Here is a 14909-nt window from a genome sequence, read left to right as displayed (position 1 = left end):
AAAATTTAGGTGAGAGTGGTCAGGTTTTGATGATTTATTGCTTGACTGTTTTTTGGTATCATTTTATGTAGGCTGTTTGTCCATGTTGGTTAATGCAGTAAGCCCCTTTATTAAGCATTCATGGCACCCACATTCAGAACTTCAGTTTATTTCATTGTCTTTGGGAGATTCATCTGAATATCATATGGAATTACATCTGACACTTCAGTGTTATTGTCTTCACAGCTTGGTGTGATTGAGGTTGGAAGTGGTTTTTCTTTAGTTTTAGATTTAGAATTCAAGTTAACCCTTAAACGCTTAATGGACATACTATACGTCGACTAAAATTGTCTGTCGGATGTCAAGTGGACGTAGCATACGTCGACTGAAAATGCTTTTTTTAAATATTCGCGGAAAAATAATTATAGGCCTAGTTTGCGGAAGGTTTCAAATCACGCGCCTTGAGGGATGCTGGGAGTTCACGGATCAAGCTGTTGTTTTGTTTATAAGCGTCACCCAGACGCGCATGCGCAAATTCCCTCCTTCTCGCACCAGATAGCATCAGCGTCGGACCTTGCGGGAGCGATTTTTTGACGCATCCGTGTTTTGCAGAACTTTGGCGAGTGTTTGCGTATTCGTGCTGCAACAGGACGTTTGCAGAGATGTCACAAGGCCGTCAGGACCGTGAAAGGCGCATACTGCCTGTCGGTAGTGAGCGTGTGAGACGAGTTTTAGACTGGGATGCTGGAGAAGGACCCAGCAGCCAAAGTGACCCAGCTTCTCAGCGCTGTGTTGTTCGCCCACGTGTGACCGAATCCGACCAAGGACCACATCCCGTGCCTTTTACGACCCCTAGGAAGCATGGGGGTGTCCTGAGGGGCATCCGTAAATTTTTGAAAAAAACTTTTTCCTTCGCTGAAAATCCTGGCATTTCTTGAGTCACCTTGTCATAATTTTTTCGCCATTTTATATTATTCGTTACATAAAGTGTTATACATCAAAATGTGGGCAATTTCATGTAGAATACAACAAAAAATAAATCATTATTTTAGCTCTTAACAGTTTTGAAATATTTTCATTTAAATCATGATAACTGACAAAATTTTAACATTCGGTCAATTTTGACTCGACCGAAATGCTCGAAAAACGCAATCGTAAGCCAAAATTCTTACATTCTAGTAACAATCAATCATTTACCTTTATTCTGCAACAAATGGAAAGTCTCCAGCACAATATTTCGATTTATGGTGAATTTTTGAAAAAAACTTTTTCCTTCGCTCCGCAAAAAATCCTAGCATTTCTTGAGTCACATTGTTGTAATTTTATCGCCATTTTATATTATTCGTTACATAAAGTGTTATACATCAAAATGTGCGCAATTTCATTTAGAATACAACAAAAAATAAATCATGCTTTTAGCTTTTACCATTTTTGAAATATTTTCATATAAATAACGATAAATAGAAAAAAATCAACCTTCGGTCAACTTTGACTCGATCGAAATGCTCGAAAAACGCAATCGTAAGCCAAAATTCTTACATTCTAGTAACAATCAATCCTTTACCTTCATTTTGCAACAAACGGAAAGTCTCTGGCACAATATTTCGATTTATGGTGAATTTTTGAAAAAACTTTCCTTCCATCCGCGCGCGCAAACTCCGCTAAAAATCCTAGCATTTCTTGAGTCACCTTGTCGTAATTTTTTCGCCGTTTTATATTATTCGTTACATAAAGTGTTATACATCAAAATGTGCGCAATTTCATGTAGAATACAACAAAAAATAAATCATGCTTTTAGCTTTTACCATTTTTGAAATATTTTCATATAAATAACGATAAATAGAAAAAATCAACCTTTGGTCAACTTTAACTTGATCGAAATGGTAAAAAAATGCAATTGTAAGCTAAAACACTTACAGTCTAGTAATATTCAATCAATTTCCTTCATTTTGAAACAATTGGAAAGTCTCTAGCATAATATTTCGATTTTTGAATTTTTGAAAAAATTTTTTTACGTCCATGTTACTTAATTCATACATCATTTTGTGATAATATTTTCTCTGTGTTGCTTTGATCATTTTACAATCTGTTATATACCAAAATCATCGCAATTTAGTGTACAATACAACTAAAAAAATTAACTCATTAGCTTTAACCGTTTTGCTTACAGCGCGATTTGTATACAATTATATACGAGTTTTTTTTTTTTGCTGTCATATATTCCAATATTTATATATGATAATGATTTTTTTTTTCATTTCTGATGGTTGCATACTAAACTTCAGGCAATGAGAAAAAAAGGAGCCAAAAATGAACTCTTAATCTTAAAAACTAAGCGTGCTGTGATTTTTTTAAAAAAACTTTTTTTCCGCTTCGGCGCTACCTCTCGGAGGCCGCCGGCATACAGGAGACGTTTTTGTAAATAGGGCTTCGGCGTTTAAGGGTTAATAGCACTGTTTTTTGAGGCTGGTATCTGGTCTCTTTATCTAAGTTCTGTTTTTTTATATCTTTTTTCCCTTAGACGTGAATTGTTTGGTTATATGATTATGGATTATTTGATCTTGTCAGTTTTATTTGCTTTGTGTATAAACTTTGGTTTCACAGATAGGTCTGGCTTATGAGCATTAGCTTTTTTTCTTTGGTAGTGAGGCACTATCAGTGACCTTTTGTTGGATATTTTATTATTTCATTCAACTCAAAAAATTTCTTTAGTGAGTTCAGGGTTGATATGTTTCTCAGGTTGTTTGGTATTATGACTATACCTTACACAGATGCTCCTCTACTTACGAACTGGGTAGGTTCTGAATGGTTGTTTGTATCTTGATTTGTTCGTAAGTACAGTTTGATATACACAAAGTCAATACATACAGTACTGTATATTTTTCATCTGGAAACACAATACTAGTACTGTACTGTTTTTCTTACCTTTGAACTGGTTGTAGGCTTGAGATGATGAATGAGAGGAGGAGAAGTAGTGTGGAATTACAGGGGTGGTAGGTCGTCAATGTCACTGTCATCTTTGGGAAGGATTTCCTAGGCATCACTTTCTTCTACATCACTTTCTTCTGCAAGGATTTCTTCAGCATCACTTTCTTCTTCATTTGGGGAGGAAGCAGTCAGCAGAGGTGGGGAGGCTCTTATGGTTGAAGGCACTGGTTTGAAGAATTTGGCTAAGGAAGTTTGCATTGTTTTTCTTTTCTTTTCATTGTTTATGATACCATAACAATGCATATCATCGTTGATGGTTGTTACTACTTTTGAGAAACTCAACATTTAGATCCTGATCCTCAAAAATAGTCGAAGTTTTTTCTATAAGAGAAAACCCTTGGCCACCAATTTTCTTTCAAACTACTTTTTCTTCATGTTCTTCTGTTCTTTGCATTTCTTCCAGTTCCATTAAATCCTTATTCATCAACTCCTCTGAATGAGACTCAAACAGCTCTTCAAAGTCCTCTTCCCCTAAGTCAAGCTGTAACTCTCCACTTATGTCGGTGAGGCTGTTAACGATTCCTTTTCCATCCTCTTCGTGATTAAATCCTTTGAAATCATTGACAAACTGTGGGCATATAGCCTATGTTCCATTCATGTTTATGTCACCTACTTCACGCCATGCAGCATCAATATTCTTTATACAGTTGTAAATGTTGTAACCCTTCCAGAAGCCACATATGATCACACCAGGGTCATTTACTTCCTTCAGTGCTTGCCTATACATACGGCAGTGTAATATTTTTGAAATTGGCTATTACGCCTTGATCTATCAGATGAATGAGTGAAGTTGTTTTGGGTAAATAAACAATTTTAACATCCTGATTGAAATCATCTAAGTGTATCCAAAATTAAGGGAATCTTGAAAGGAATCCCATTCTCATGGCAGTAAAGCTTGACTTCGAGAACAAAGTGATGAAAAAACCAGTCTTCAAATACAGCAAGAGTCACCCAGGCTTTGTTATTGGACATCCAGATTACGGGTAGAGAACTTTCTGTGATATTTTTGAGTGCCCATGAATTTGCAGTGTGCTACACCAGGAGAGGTTTTAGCTTGAAGAGTCCTGATGAGTTGCCACCCAGTAGCAAAGGTAGCCTATCCTTTGCCACCTTAAATATTGGCATTGTCTTCTCTTCATGGCTGATGTTTGTTTTTTCCTGTCTTGTCAATATTAAAAGCTTGCTGAGGGGTATAATCTTCTTTATCAATGATTTCCTTGAGTGCCTTGGAAAATTTTTCCGATGCTACTTTGTCGGCACTAGCTGCCTCACCAGTAACGGAGACGTGATGCAAGTTAGCACATTTTTTGAAGCGATGAAACCATCCATTGACTTGCAGCAAATGTTTCATCTGCAGCACTTTTGCCAGCCTTAGCCTTCAAGTCATCAAAAGGCTTTTAGCCTTTTCTTGAATGAGCATGAGGCTAAGCGGTACAGACCTTTGTCTCTGGTGTTCCATCCAGATACCCAAAAGTTTTTCCATTTCTTCTACCACCCTCCCCCATCTCTTACTTATAATTGTTGACTGCATTGGTACAGCACTTTTACGTGTTCAATTATTCAGTCTATGTTTTTAAAGATTGTGCCAACAGTTGAGCGATTCATATTGTAATAGCATGCTACCTCAACTATTTTTTCACCACTTTCTTTATAGTTACCACTTTTGTTTCTATTGAGATAGCTTGCTACTTTTTACTACTGCTACTATCTTCACTTTTCTTATGCTTGCCATTAGCCATGATAGAAAAAGGACGGGCTCGATATTTCACAATAAAATCACAAGAATAAATTGGAGGACAAGAGATGACATCTTACTGCTTGCGTAGGTTTGAGAGTCTAGGACAACATATTGGCATCAGCTATGGTGCTGTTTGGCATTGGTACTGGCTAAAATTGTAACTAAGAGGTGCACAATATAAAATTTGGACTTGAAGGTGGCAGATGGAGCACTCTGAACAATTTCAGTCTATGATCAAGGTTGTTCATATCTCTGAAGGTTCGTAACTTGAAAGTGTTTCATTTATAAGTCATCTTCTAGCAATATTTTAATGACTAGGTCAGTTTGGTTTTATTTTGTTTTGCGGTGAGACTAGTTTCTCTGTTTGGTCATAGTTCTGTATGTTGACTTCTATGACTGATCATTGCAACCTCTTACTTTTAGCTCTAGTTTAGCATTTTGTTGGCCATTCCCATCTCAGTATTTTTAATTGTGTGCTTCACACACACTGTACACATTTGTTTGACTGTGCATGTTGATTTTGACCATAGTTGACATATTTTTTGTGCACAAACTTTAAATTAGAAAGGTTTTAGAATAGATAGTCTTAGTTTTTTATTTTGCTCTGTAATTTCGGTTTTTTAGAGGTGGGTTTAGCCAATTGAATTTTATATTTGGCAACTTAAGTGATGAATCCATACTCTTCTAACCAGGTAAGTTCTTAATTTCTACGCTTTCAGTGGTGTTGTCCAGTATTTTTTTTGGGATAGTCTAGTACTGTATTGTTATTGTACTAAGTGGTTCTTTGTCTTTTGGTGTCCCCACCACATTTAATACAGTATTCATTGTGTTGTGCCTTGTAACTTTCAAGTTTGTAAAGTTTATTTTAGTAATTGTCATATAATTCTCAGATTGAATTTTTGTGTTGATTTCAACCATCCATTCTTACTCCTTTATTAGTTTGTAGGACAAATCCTTCAAAGGATATTTTGATACTATTTCTGTAACTCTTGTCTATTAGTTACTTTTCAGTATAAAAAATCTTGACTAATTATCACTCCCCAAGAGAGGGTAAAAATGAATTAGTTTGGATAAGGTCTAAATTTTTCCTTTATATTTTTTGCTTGTATGGTTCTAGTGTTTCTTATGAGATTTAACGTTTATTTAGAGTATTTAATTTCCTGCCTTTGTTGTCATTAGTTACAGAGAAAAAACTACTTGTCATTAAACAAGGATTGTTAAGATTCCTCACTGTATTTTCACATGCGCACCATGAACTACATTTCAAGGACAGAGGAACCCCTCTCTAATGGGTTACCCTAGGCTTTGTACCTAGATTTTTTAATGCTCTCAGCATTCTGATGGTCATTAGTCCATTTAGATCAGACCAGCAATGGGAACAGAGCTTGACATCAGACTTTCACCTTGTTATACCACATCAGTTACTGTAATTCTACGGATGAAGAATCAATGTGGATAGAGTAAGGAGTTAAAAAAAAAGAGGATGTAAGAGGTAAAAAGGCTAAGGTGATTTAGATTAGAGTAATGACTTAGGGAAAAATTACTTTAATCTAAATCACCTTAGTCTTTTTACCTCTTTTTTTTTTTTCAACTCTTTACTCTATCCTTTACTCCACTGACAAGATGCTGGGAATCAGGGTGGTTAACAGTGGTTGGGGACCAGTGAAACACTGTTATCTATGGGTGTAATTGTGATGATGTAGTCTCTGAACTGAACTGGCATTCCTGTCCCAAGGTGGAAAAACTGGGTTCCTCATTTCATATACAGATCAAGGGTACAAATGCCAAGCTGTTCAGGAGAGGAGATTGTAGGAGTCATCCACTCCCTGCATACATATGTAACTGGGAAGCAGGCATTGCTTAGTATGGAGAACTTTATCAGTCACGTTCTTCAACAATAACTCCCACCTAAGGAGTGAGTCTCCATATAGATGATGAGGGTTTGAGTTCTCTTAGGAACAGATTTTAAGTTGAAGATAATTTGCATTTTTCCCTCTATAAAGAAAGTCATTTATTGTTATCCTACCTCTACACCGGTGTGTGAAGGAGAGAGTGCATGCTGGCAGTTTTGTGTGTGTGTGTGTTTTTCTAGTTAACTACTTTACCAAGCTTAAATGACTGGACCATATTTTAACTGAGGTATTCCTACATAAAGGTTTCAGGTTTCTGTATCTATGGAAAATGCAAATTATCATGATTATGCAATTTTTCATTAAGTTATATTTATATATTTATTAGTGTATTGAAAATATGTAATTTCTAGAAACATATCTTCTCATTTTTTTACAGCATAACTTAAGTAGTAGCCGCCATTCACACTTGTCAGATACTCCGAGAGGTAGCTGGGCAAGTTCTGAATTTGATCTGCGGAATTCAGTGGCTGATCCCCTCTTACCCTCATTGCTGTCAAGAATACCTCCTGATACAGTAGACAGTAACAACCAACAGTCTAGATTTGAAAATAGACAGGTACAGTATGATGTTTAACATTTATAATGTTAATAATACTCAAGTACAGTATTATGATATAATATATTTGCACAATGTTTTTTCATTAATTTAACAATATTTGTAAGGTGACATGACTTCAGAGTATGATATTCATCATTAATGTAATCATAGAAGTTTTTGACATGAATTCTTCCTAACCTCTTTTGTCTTAAATTCATTCTTCTTAATTCCCATCTGCTCCAGGTCTTCATTTGTTCTTTATCTCTGAGGCCCTCTTGGTATCCTTACTGTATTTGTCCAGGTGGTTCCAATTCTGGTGACGTGACTTATTCACCTAGTCATTATATGCCCTGATCATCTGAATCTTTTAAATATTAAGTGTTTTTCATTCTCTGGACATCCCTAGTGACTTTCTCATTTATAATTGGATCCATCCATGAATCTCAGTATTATGACACGTTTTCAAATTTTCTTACATTTTCTTTGAAAGTGGGTACGTCTCAGTTGTTGTGTAGAGATTGGAGGCCATACATGTTTGTTAAATGTTTAAGCTTGTCCACTAATGGGATTATCTCTTTCACTTCATCAAGGTTTTTATTACTACTTTTCTGACTGACCTCTTAATAACAGCTTTACAGTTCTGTTTAGTACCAAGGAAACAGAAATGTTCCTCTCCTCCAAAGGCCTGATATTCTACCACAGTGAGGTCACCCCTCCCCTCCCTTTTTCACTGTTAAAGCATCTTATACCTAATCAGTAGTTGCATTCAATAGAGTGTGCTTCATAGAATTAATTCCAGCACTTTCCCCTTACTGTCTATTCTGTGCCTTTTGTGTCACACTAAGTGGTACAGTACTAAAGGTTTTTGCAGCATACCTTTCACCACAACTGCATTGATTACTGATTTTACTTTTCATCTGTTCCCTTTGGTCTCTTCATACCTGGCTGTCTAACTTTTTTATAGCTTTGTATTGGCTTATTTTTCAGCTGTTTTATGGAAAAATAATTTGGACCAGCCCTTTGAATCTATAATTTGGCTCGATGGTCTTGGAGACTACATAATAACTCTCCCTTAGCTGTGTAATGTCTACTTTATAGATGGACATTTTGTTTTCCTCTCTTTCTGATCACCAAAATCTAGATTTACAGAAAAGCAAGAGTGAGTACTGTTCATTAAATTTTTGCTTATATCAAATTATATAATTTCTTGCTATTTATATTTTTGGAGAGATTGTCCTCCCTCCTCTCTATGAGTCTCCTTTCATATGATGTTGTGGATTTGTTTCTATGTTGGAACAAATAACAAATTAAGCATAAATTTGTATTTCTCCTAATATATAAACCTACAACATCATATGATTCAAGTTACCCTCCTCGTTCCACCCCTCTTTGCCTGATTTGCCTGATCTCTCTCGCCTTCTGTGAATGTATGGTACAATGACACTTGGGCTAATTCACCATTGGAGGCACAAGGTCCTAGATAGGCCTAAAGTAATGAGTGGTATTCTCCAAAGAAAGTCTATTCATAGCCATCATGCACTTGCGTGCCTAAAGATATCCTGTTCATATGATGTTGTGGGTTTGTATGTTAGGAAAAGTACAAATTTCTGTTTAATTTGTTATACAGTAACACCCCGAACTTCAGTAACACCCTGAACTTGCGTGATTCAAGTTGCGCAAATTCACAGACATGTGAACTTTTCATTGGAACCTAACTAATTGTCATACCAGAGTTTTTCACAGACATGCGAACATTTGTGAATACTGAGAAACCCTGTAAAAGTGTTTGTTTATTTTTTTATGTAATTTATAAGTTTTCAAGCTTTTATGTATAAATTAAATAACTTAAAATAATAAAAGTAATAATTTCTCTCTCTCTCTCTCTCTCTCTCTCTCTCTCTCTCTCTCTCTCTCTCTCTCTCTCTCTCTCTCTCTCTCTCTCTCTCTTACTGAGATGATGAGAGAATTTTTATGGTACATGTATATGTTTATTTGTTTTGTATAAAAGGGATTTTGACAAAGGAAAAATCTATTTCTGAGGAAGGCCCCGTGTCTCCCGGTGAAATTCCATACTAACACGAATTTCTAGGTATAAATTGCTAGATATACCAGAGAAAAAAGAGCTTTCAGGAATGCTGGGGTTACTACCCCAGATCGAGCGTCTTCCCTAAGGAAGACGCCGGGTATAACCAAGGGTGAGTGAAAGGATCACAACCACAGAGCTACACTCAATAGATATCCCTATGTCAAAACCCCCGGAAGAGAGCGGTGAGCTGTTACAGCTCCCACACACAGGCGCCCGCCAGACCGGCGACACCACCGCCACCTAGTTCATTCCAGGCTAGCACCATCCCCAAAAAAAAGTTAAGTATATCTTAGTTTAACCTAGTTTAACCACTGAGCTGATTAACAGCTCTCCTAGGGCTGGCCCGAAGGATTAGATTTACTTTTACATGGCTAAGAACCAATTGGTTACCTAGCAATGGGACCTACAGCTTATTGTGGAATCCGAACCACATTATAGCGAGAAATTAATTTCTATCACTAGAAACAAATTCCTCTTGTTCTTCACTGGTCGGTCGGAGATTCGAACTCGCGACCAACAGAGTGGTAGCTGAGAACGGAACCCGCTCGCCCAGCGAGGAACTCAGCACCATCCCCAGGCTTGGCATGTGCAAGTAGGGGGAGAGCGGAAGCCACTTCTGGGAGGGTCACCGGGTGACACGGGGCCTTCCTCAGAAATAGATTTTTCCTTTGTCAAAATCCCTTTTCTGAGTCCAGCCCCGTGTCAGCCGGTGAAATAGTGATAGAGAATCATGCCAAGACTGCAAACTACAAGGAAACAAGATAATCTGAAGAAAAACACAAGCTATGAGAATGGATTTAATGAGGATATCTCTCACATGAAAAAATGAATATTAATACGAAAAGTACAGTAATACGACCTTAAAATTAGAGTAGAAAGTCAATACACCAAACAACATGGCAGGGAAATACATCAAAAATACTTAAGACTATAAGGCAAAATCCATTAAAAAATACTTAAGATTAAGGAGTAAATATGAACTTATAACTAAACATAAGAGAGACATCTACAACATGAGAAAATATATATATGGGGTACATGGAGCAAAATAAAAACAGCCCAGTACCCCTAAGACAATCCAGAATTATAACATGTCAAAATACAGTTCCCAAAATATAATAAAAAGACAATAACAATATCAATATGAGGAGCAAGGCAGTGAGGCATGATCAACCAGAAGGGCAAGCAGAGAAGTAAATGAGGCAGGCAGGCGGGGGGGTAGGGGGAGGATAAAGGATAATGGGTAATTAAGGTGGGAAAATGACACTCCCCACAGCCACTGTAGAAAATTTCAGGGCTTTGAGTGATTTTAAATAATGGCGTTTAAACACTAGAGGTGATTTCCAACCCGTATATTTGGTAAGTTCTGAAAAATCCATATTATGAAAGTAATTAGTGGAAGTAGCTACTGCACGAATATCATGAACCTTAGGAACTGAATCCGGGTTAGCTTGCTTAATGAAATACAAAATTTGTTGTCTTATTGCATTTAACGATAGAGTACCACCTTTCTCCCTGATAAAAAGAGGACCCGACTTACACTGTGGAGTTCTTAAAAGGTAAGACTTTAAGGTATAGACTGGGCATAAGGACTGGTCCTGTGGAAGGGCACCACCTTCCAAGGAGACCACCTGTTTTGAGGGTCTTCATTTTTGGCTAAAAATCTATGATCAGGAGAAAGGAGGGCTTCTCGGTCGGGAGGAAACTAACAAAATCATCACCTCTAGAGAGAGCCGACAGCTCTGAGATTCTGGCACCTGAAGCCAAGCTAATCAGAAATAAAGTTTTCCTTAACAGATCCAAATAAGTGCATTGGGAGTTGTCAATCTCGGATGCTAACTTAAGTACATCATTGAGGAACCACGTAACAGAATGTGGGCGTGATACGGGTCTCAGACGAGCGCATGCTCTAGGAATAGATGAAAAGTAAGAATCTGTAAGGTCAATTTTAAAACCATATAAGAATACCTTCTTCAGGGCTGACTTAGCTGTGGTAATAGTGGCCGGGGCAAGGCCTTTTTCAAACAATGATCTAAAGAAGGTAACTGCTAGGTTAGTAGTCATGGTTTGGGCTTCAGATGTCTTCAAAAAGGAGGCCAGTTTCTTGACTGCTGAGTCATATTGTCTGAGAGTAGAATCTCTCTTGTCTGATTCTAAAAACAGAGTGTTAACGGGGTCAATGTTTGCTCCCTTTTGAGCTGCGAACTTTATAAAGTCCATAAAACTTGGGCATTCTGAATTCTTGAGGAAGCTGACACAGTCTTGGTTTGTACTGTTTGGGTCAGTTTGGGATTGGGAATCAAGACTCCAACCCAAGTTCCTGAAGAAGAGGGAACCAGTTGCTCTTCGGCCAGTACGGGGCTACCAGGGCTGGTTGACCTTTGAATGACCTGAGTTTGTGCAGTACTTTCAACAGCAAATTTATTGGGGGAAATAGATAAATCTTCTCCCAATTGTTCCAGTCTATGGTCATTGCGTCCGTGGCGTACGCCTGGGGATCCAGGTTCGGGGCCACATAACAGGGAAGCTTGAAGTTGCTCTCCGTCGCGAACAGATCCACTTGGAGACCCGAACCCGCAAATCCAATTGAATGACTCTCTGTCCAGAGACCACTCCGTCTCCAACAGAGTGGCCCTGGACAGGGAATCCGCCACCACGTTCCGCACCCCCGCTAGGTGGGTGGCTGACAGATGCCAACTGTGCTTGTTCACCAGGGAGAAAATAGCTACCATAACCTGGTTCACTCGACCTGATTTGGAGCCGCCCCTGTTGATGCAATGAACTACCACGGCGCTGTCTAACACCAGCCTGATATGAATCCGGCTGGGGGCGGATTTTCTTTAAAGTTAGAAATACCGCTATAGCTTCCAAGGTGTTTATATGGAACCGTTGAAACATTGTAGACCACGTTCCTTGTACTTTTTGTTTTGGCGAATACCCTCCCCAGCCGCTTAATGAGGCGTCCGTGTGAACTACCAGCGCCGGAGGGGGAAACTGAAGTGGAACTGTTTTGGACAGGCCGCTGACTGTGGACCAAGGTCGCAGTCTCGCCTTTAAAATCCAGGGAATGGAGGAGACCTTGTCTCTGAGCCTGACATTGACTCGACTCCGCCACACTCTGTTTATGTCTTTTAATTTTGCTTTTAAGAGCAGGTCCGTCACTGAGGCAAATTGAAGGGAACCAAGGATTCTTTCTTGGGCCCGGCGGGATGCTGCTTTGTCTTTCAGGAATTTCCTGGTAAGGGAAGCTATCTCCTTCCGCTTGGGAGGCGGGAGGGATAACGTGTAAGAGGACAGATCCCACTGGAGACCCAGCCACTGAAACCGGGACTCCGGAGTCAGGCGGGACTTCTCTCTGTTCAGTTGAAAACCTAACGACTCCAGGAAGTTGATGACCGTGGCCGTGGCCTTCCGGCATTCTAGAACTGTTGGAGCCCAAATTATCCAATCGTCTGGAGGTACGCTGCTAGGGATATCCCTCAGGACCGGAGTTGCTGAACTACCGTGTCCGCCAGTTTAAATAAATATCCTGGGTGCAATATTTAGACCGAAAGGCATGACCCTGAAGGAGTAGGCTTGATTCCCGAGTCTGAAACCCAGGAACAGAGAGAAGCTCCGCCGCAACCAGGGCGTGATAGTAAGCGTCTGAAAGATCGATAGAGGTGGTGACGGCTCCACGCGGAAGTAGAGTCCGTACCTGTGCTACCGTAAGCATGCAAAATTTGTCGCATTTTATGTAATGATTTAGACGCGACAGATCCAGGATCACTCTTTGCTGATCGGAGTCTTTCTTGGGAACAGTGAACAACCTGCCTTGAAACTTGAGGTGCCTTACTTTCTTTATTGCTCGCTTGTTGAGCAATTCTGCCACGTAGTCCTGTAGGACTCTTGAGGGTGGCTGGTAGAACCTGATCAGAGGAGGGGGGTCTTTGGTCCAGCACCATCCTAGAATTTGGACACAATGCTGTCTGCCCAAGGGCTGAAGGACCACTGGTCTCTGAACCAGTAAAGGCGACCACCTACCTGATTGTTCTCAGTGGGAGGGAGCGGGTTCCCTCTACCACGTCCAGGTTTACCTCTTGGGGCGGTGTTGAGCTTGCCTCTGTAAGGGGCCCGACCTCTTCCCCCCCTTGCGCTCCTATTAAGGCCGTGAAAGAACCCACAGCCTTCATAGGTAGGGTTGTACGCTGGTGAGGCAACGTACGAGGGTGCAGCAAAGAATGGGCTGGTTGGACCAGCACATATTGTTGGGGATGGGCTTTTCGAGGTGGAGGGCTGTGCAACTGCCGAGACCGGGACGGCTTGAACTACCGTCTGATGATGAGGCCTCTTGTGTCTCCTGAACCGTTTACCACCTTTAGTCTGGGGGCCGCCAGATTCTGGGGTCTTACGCGTATAAGCTGAGATACCCCAGCGAGAGCGAAGACTCTGGTTAGCTCTTGTAGCCTCCCTGAGTACACTGGCTACCTCTTCTTCTGGGAAGAGGTTAGGGCCCCAGATGGAGCTCTTCATGAGCTTGTTAGGCTCATGACGAATGGTGGCTTCGGCAAAGATGAATTTTCTGCACTCAAGTTTAGCCATCATGAAATCGAAGAGGTCTGTCTGAAACCCTGCTAACAGGGATTTAGCCAAGACCTGAAAGAAGGGCCTCGTCTGCACTGGAGACGGCAGTCGCTTCTGTGAGGCAGATCGGAGTTCAATGACCGGGCTAGCCTAGTCCGGGCCTCAAATTCAGACTTCAGCAGGGCTTCCGGGAGCTTAGGAAGCTGCTCGCTGAATTGGGTTGATGCGCAGTAAGCGTCAGCTTTCCCACAGTAAAAGTGGACGGGCGTCAACCCAGAACTCCTCACCCCTGGGAATACCAGGGATGTGGAGTCTGTCTCCCTTAGTTGAGGCAAGGGGTTGCCGTCAAAGCACGCCGAGCCGTAGCCAGAGCCACTTTGTTTAGGCAAGGAGTCGGGCAACTTATCACCCAGGGCGAACATGGTATAGTTGCCCTTGAAAGGTGTAAGTTTCGTGTTGTCTGCCTGCCACTCCGTCAGAGTGCGCAGGAGAGCCGACTGAGCTTGGTCCCTAGGGAAGATCACTGTCTCTCTAGGGACCTTGTCTGAGCGTACCCAGGCTTCTTCCGTCAGCCTAACGAAGCCTGGATAAGGGGGCAGGAGATCGGGAGGAAAGAACTCAAGTTCCTCTAACCGCCTCGTGCAAGACCTTCAACAGTCAGAGTACCCTCGTGTTGAATAGCACGGAGGGCAAAACGCCAAGGGTTCCCGACGTCAAAAGGAGGGAGATCAGCCGTGTCAGGAATAGCATACTGCGGTTCGACTCCGCCAGGGCGAGCCATTCCCGCCAGTATGTTATCATGGCTGGTAAGTTTTTCAGAGATCTTCGTAAACTTAGACTCGACCTCCGCCGAGAACCTCTCGAACAACGAGTTTGCAAACGCCTCCGGATCAAAGGCAGGCTGGCGAGGAGGGCTTGGTTTTGATGCCCTCTTACTCGCGCCTTTGCCGGAGGTTCCAGGTTTGCTCCCAGAGGCTACAGGTACGGAGACCTTAGCCTTCAACGGGGGGAAAGGCGATGCTTTCCTGGAAGACGAGGACTTAAAGCCCTTCGCCTTCCATGAAGTCTTCAGCTTCAGCTTGGGGACAGCTGATGGAGCCCTGT

The 14909-nt window shown here is 40.8% G+C and overlaps 1 protein-coding gene across 36 annotated transcripts in view; it reads left to right on the top strand.

Annotated features, from left to right (window-relative positions):
* The window catches only part of Zir (Zizimin-related), a 582703-nt gene that overhangs the window by 81301 nt on the left and 486493 nt on the right, over positions 1 to 14909 (top strand). For all 36 annotated transcript variants that reach the window (XR_010852045.1, XR_010852043.1, XR_010852042.1 and 33 more), the window contains exon 5: positions 6995 to 7174. Coding sequence is in view for 14 of the 36 variants with exons in the window: in XM_067098450.1 (XP_066954551.1) it covers positions 6995 to 7174 (180 nt within the window). In the remaining 22 variants the exon portion in view is untranslated. The remainder of the gene's footprint in view (positions 1 to 6994; positions 7175 to 14909) is intronic.

Source organism: Macrobrachium rosenbergii, chromosome 55 (genome assembly GCF_040412425.1).
Source record: "Macrobrachium rosenbergii isolate ZJJX-2024 chromosome 55, ASM4041242v1, whole genome shotgun sequence".
NCBI lineage: Eukaryota > Metazoa > Arthropoda > Malacostraca > Decapoda > Palaemonidae > Macrobrachium > Macrobrachium rosenbergii.
The sequence above is the reverse complement of the archived record's forward strand: the minus strand, read 5'-3'. Positions and strand labels throughout refer to the sequence as shown.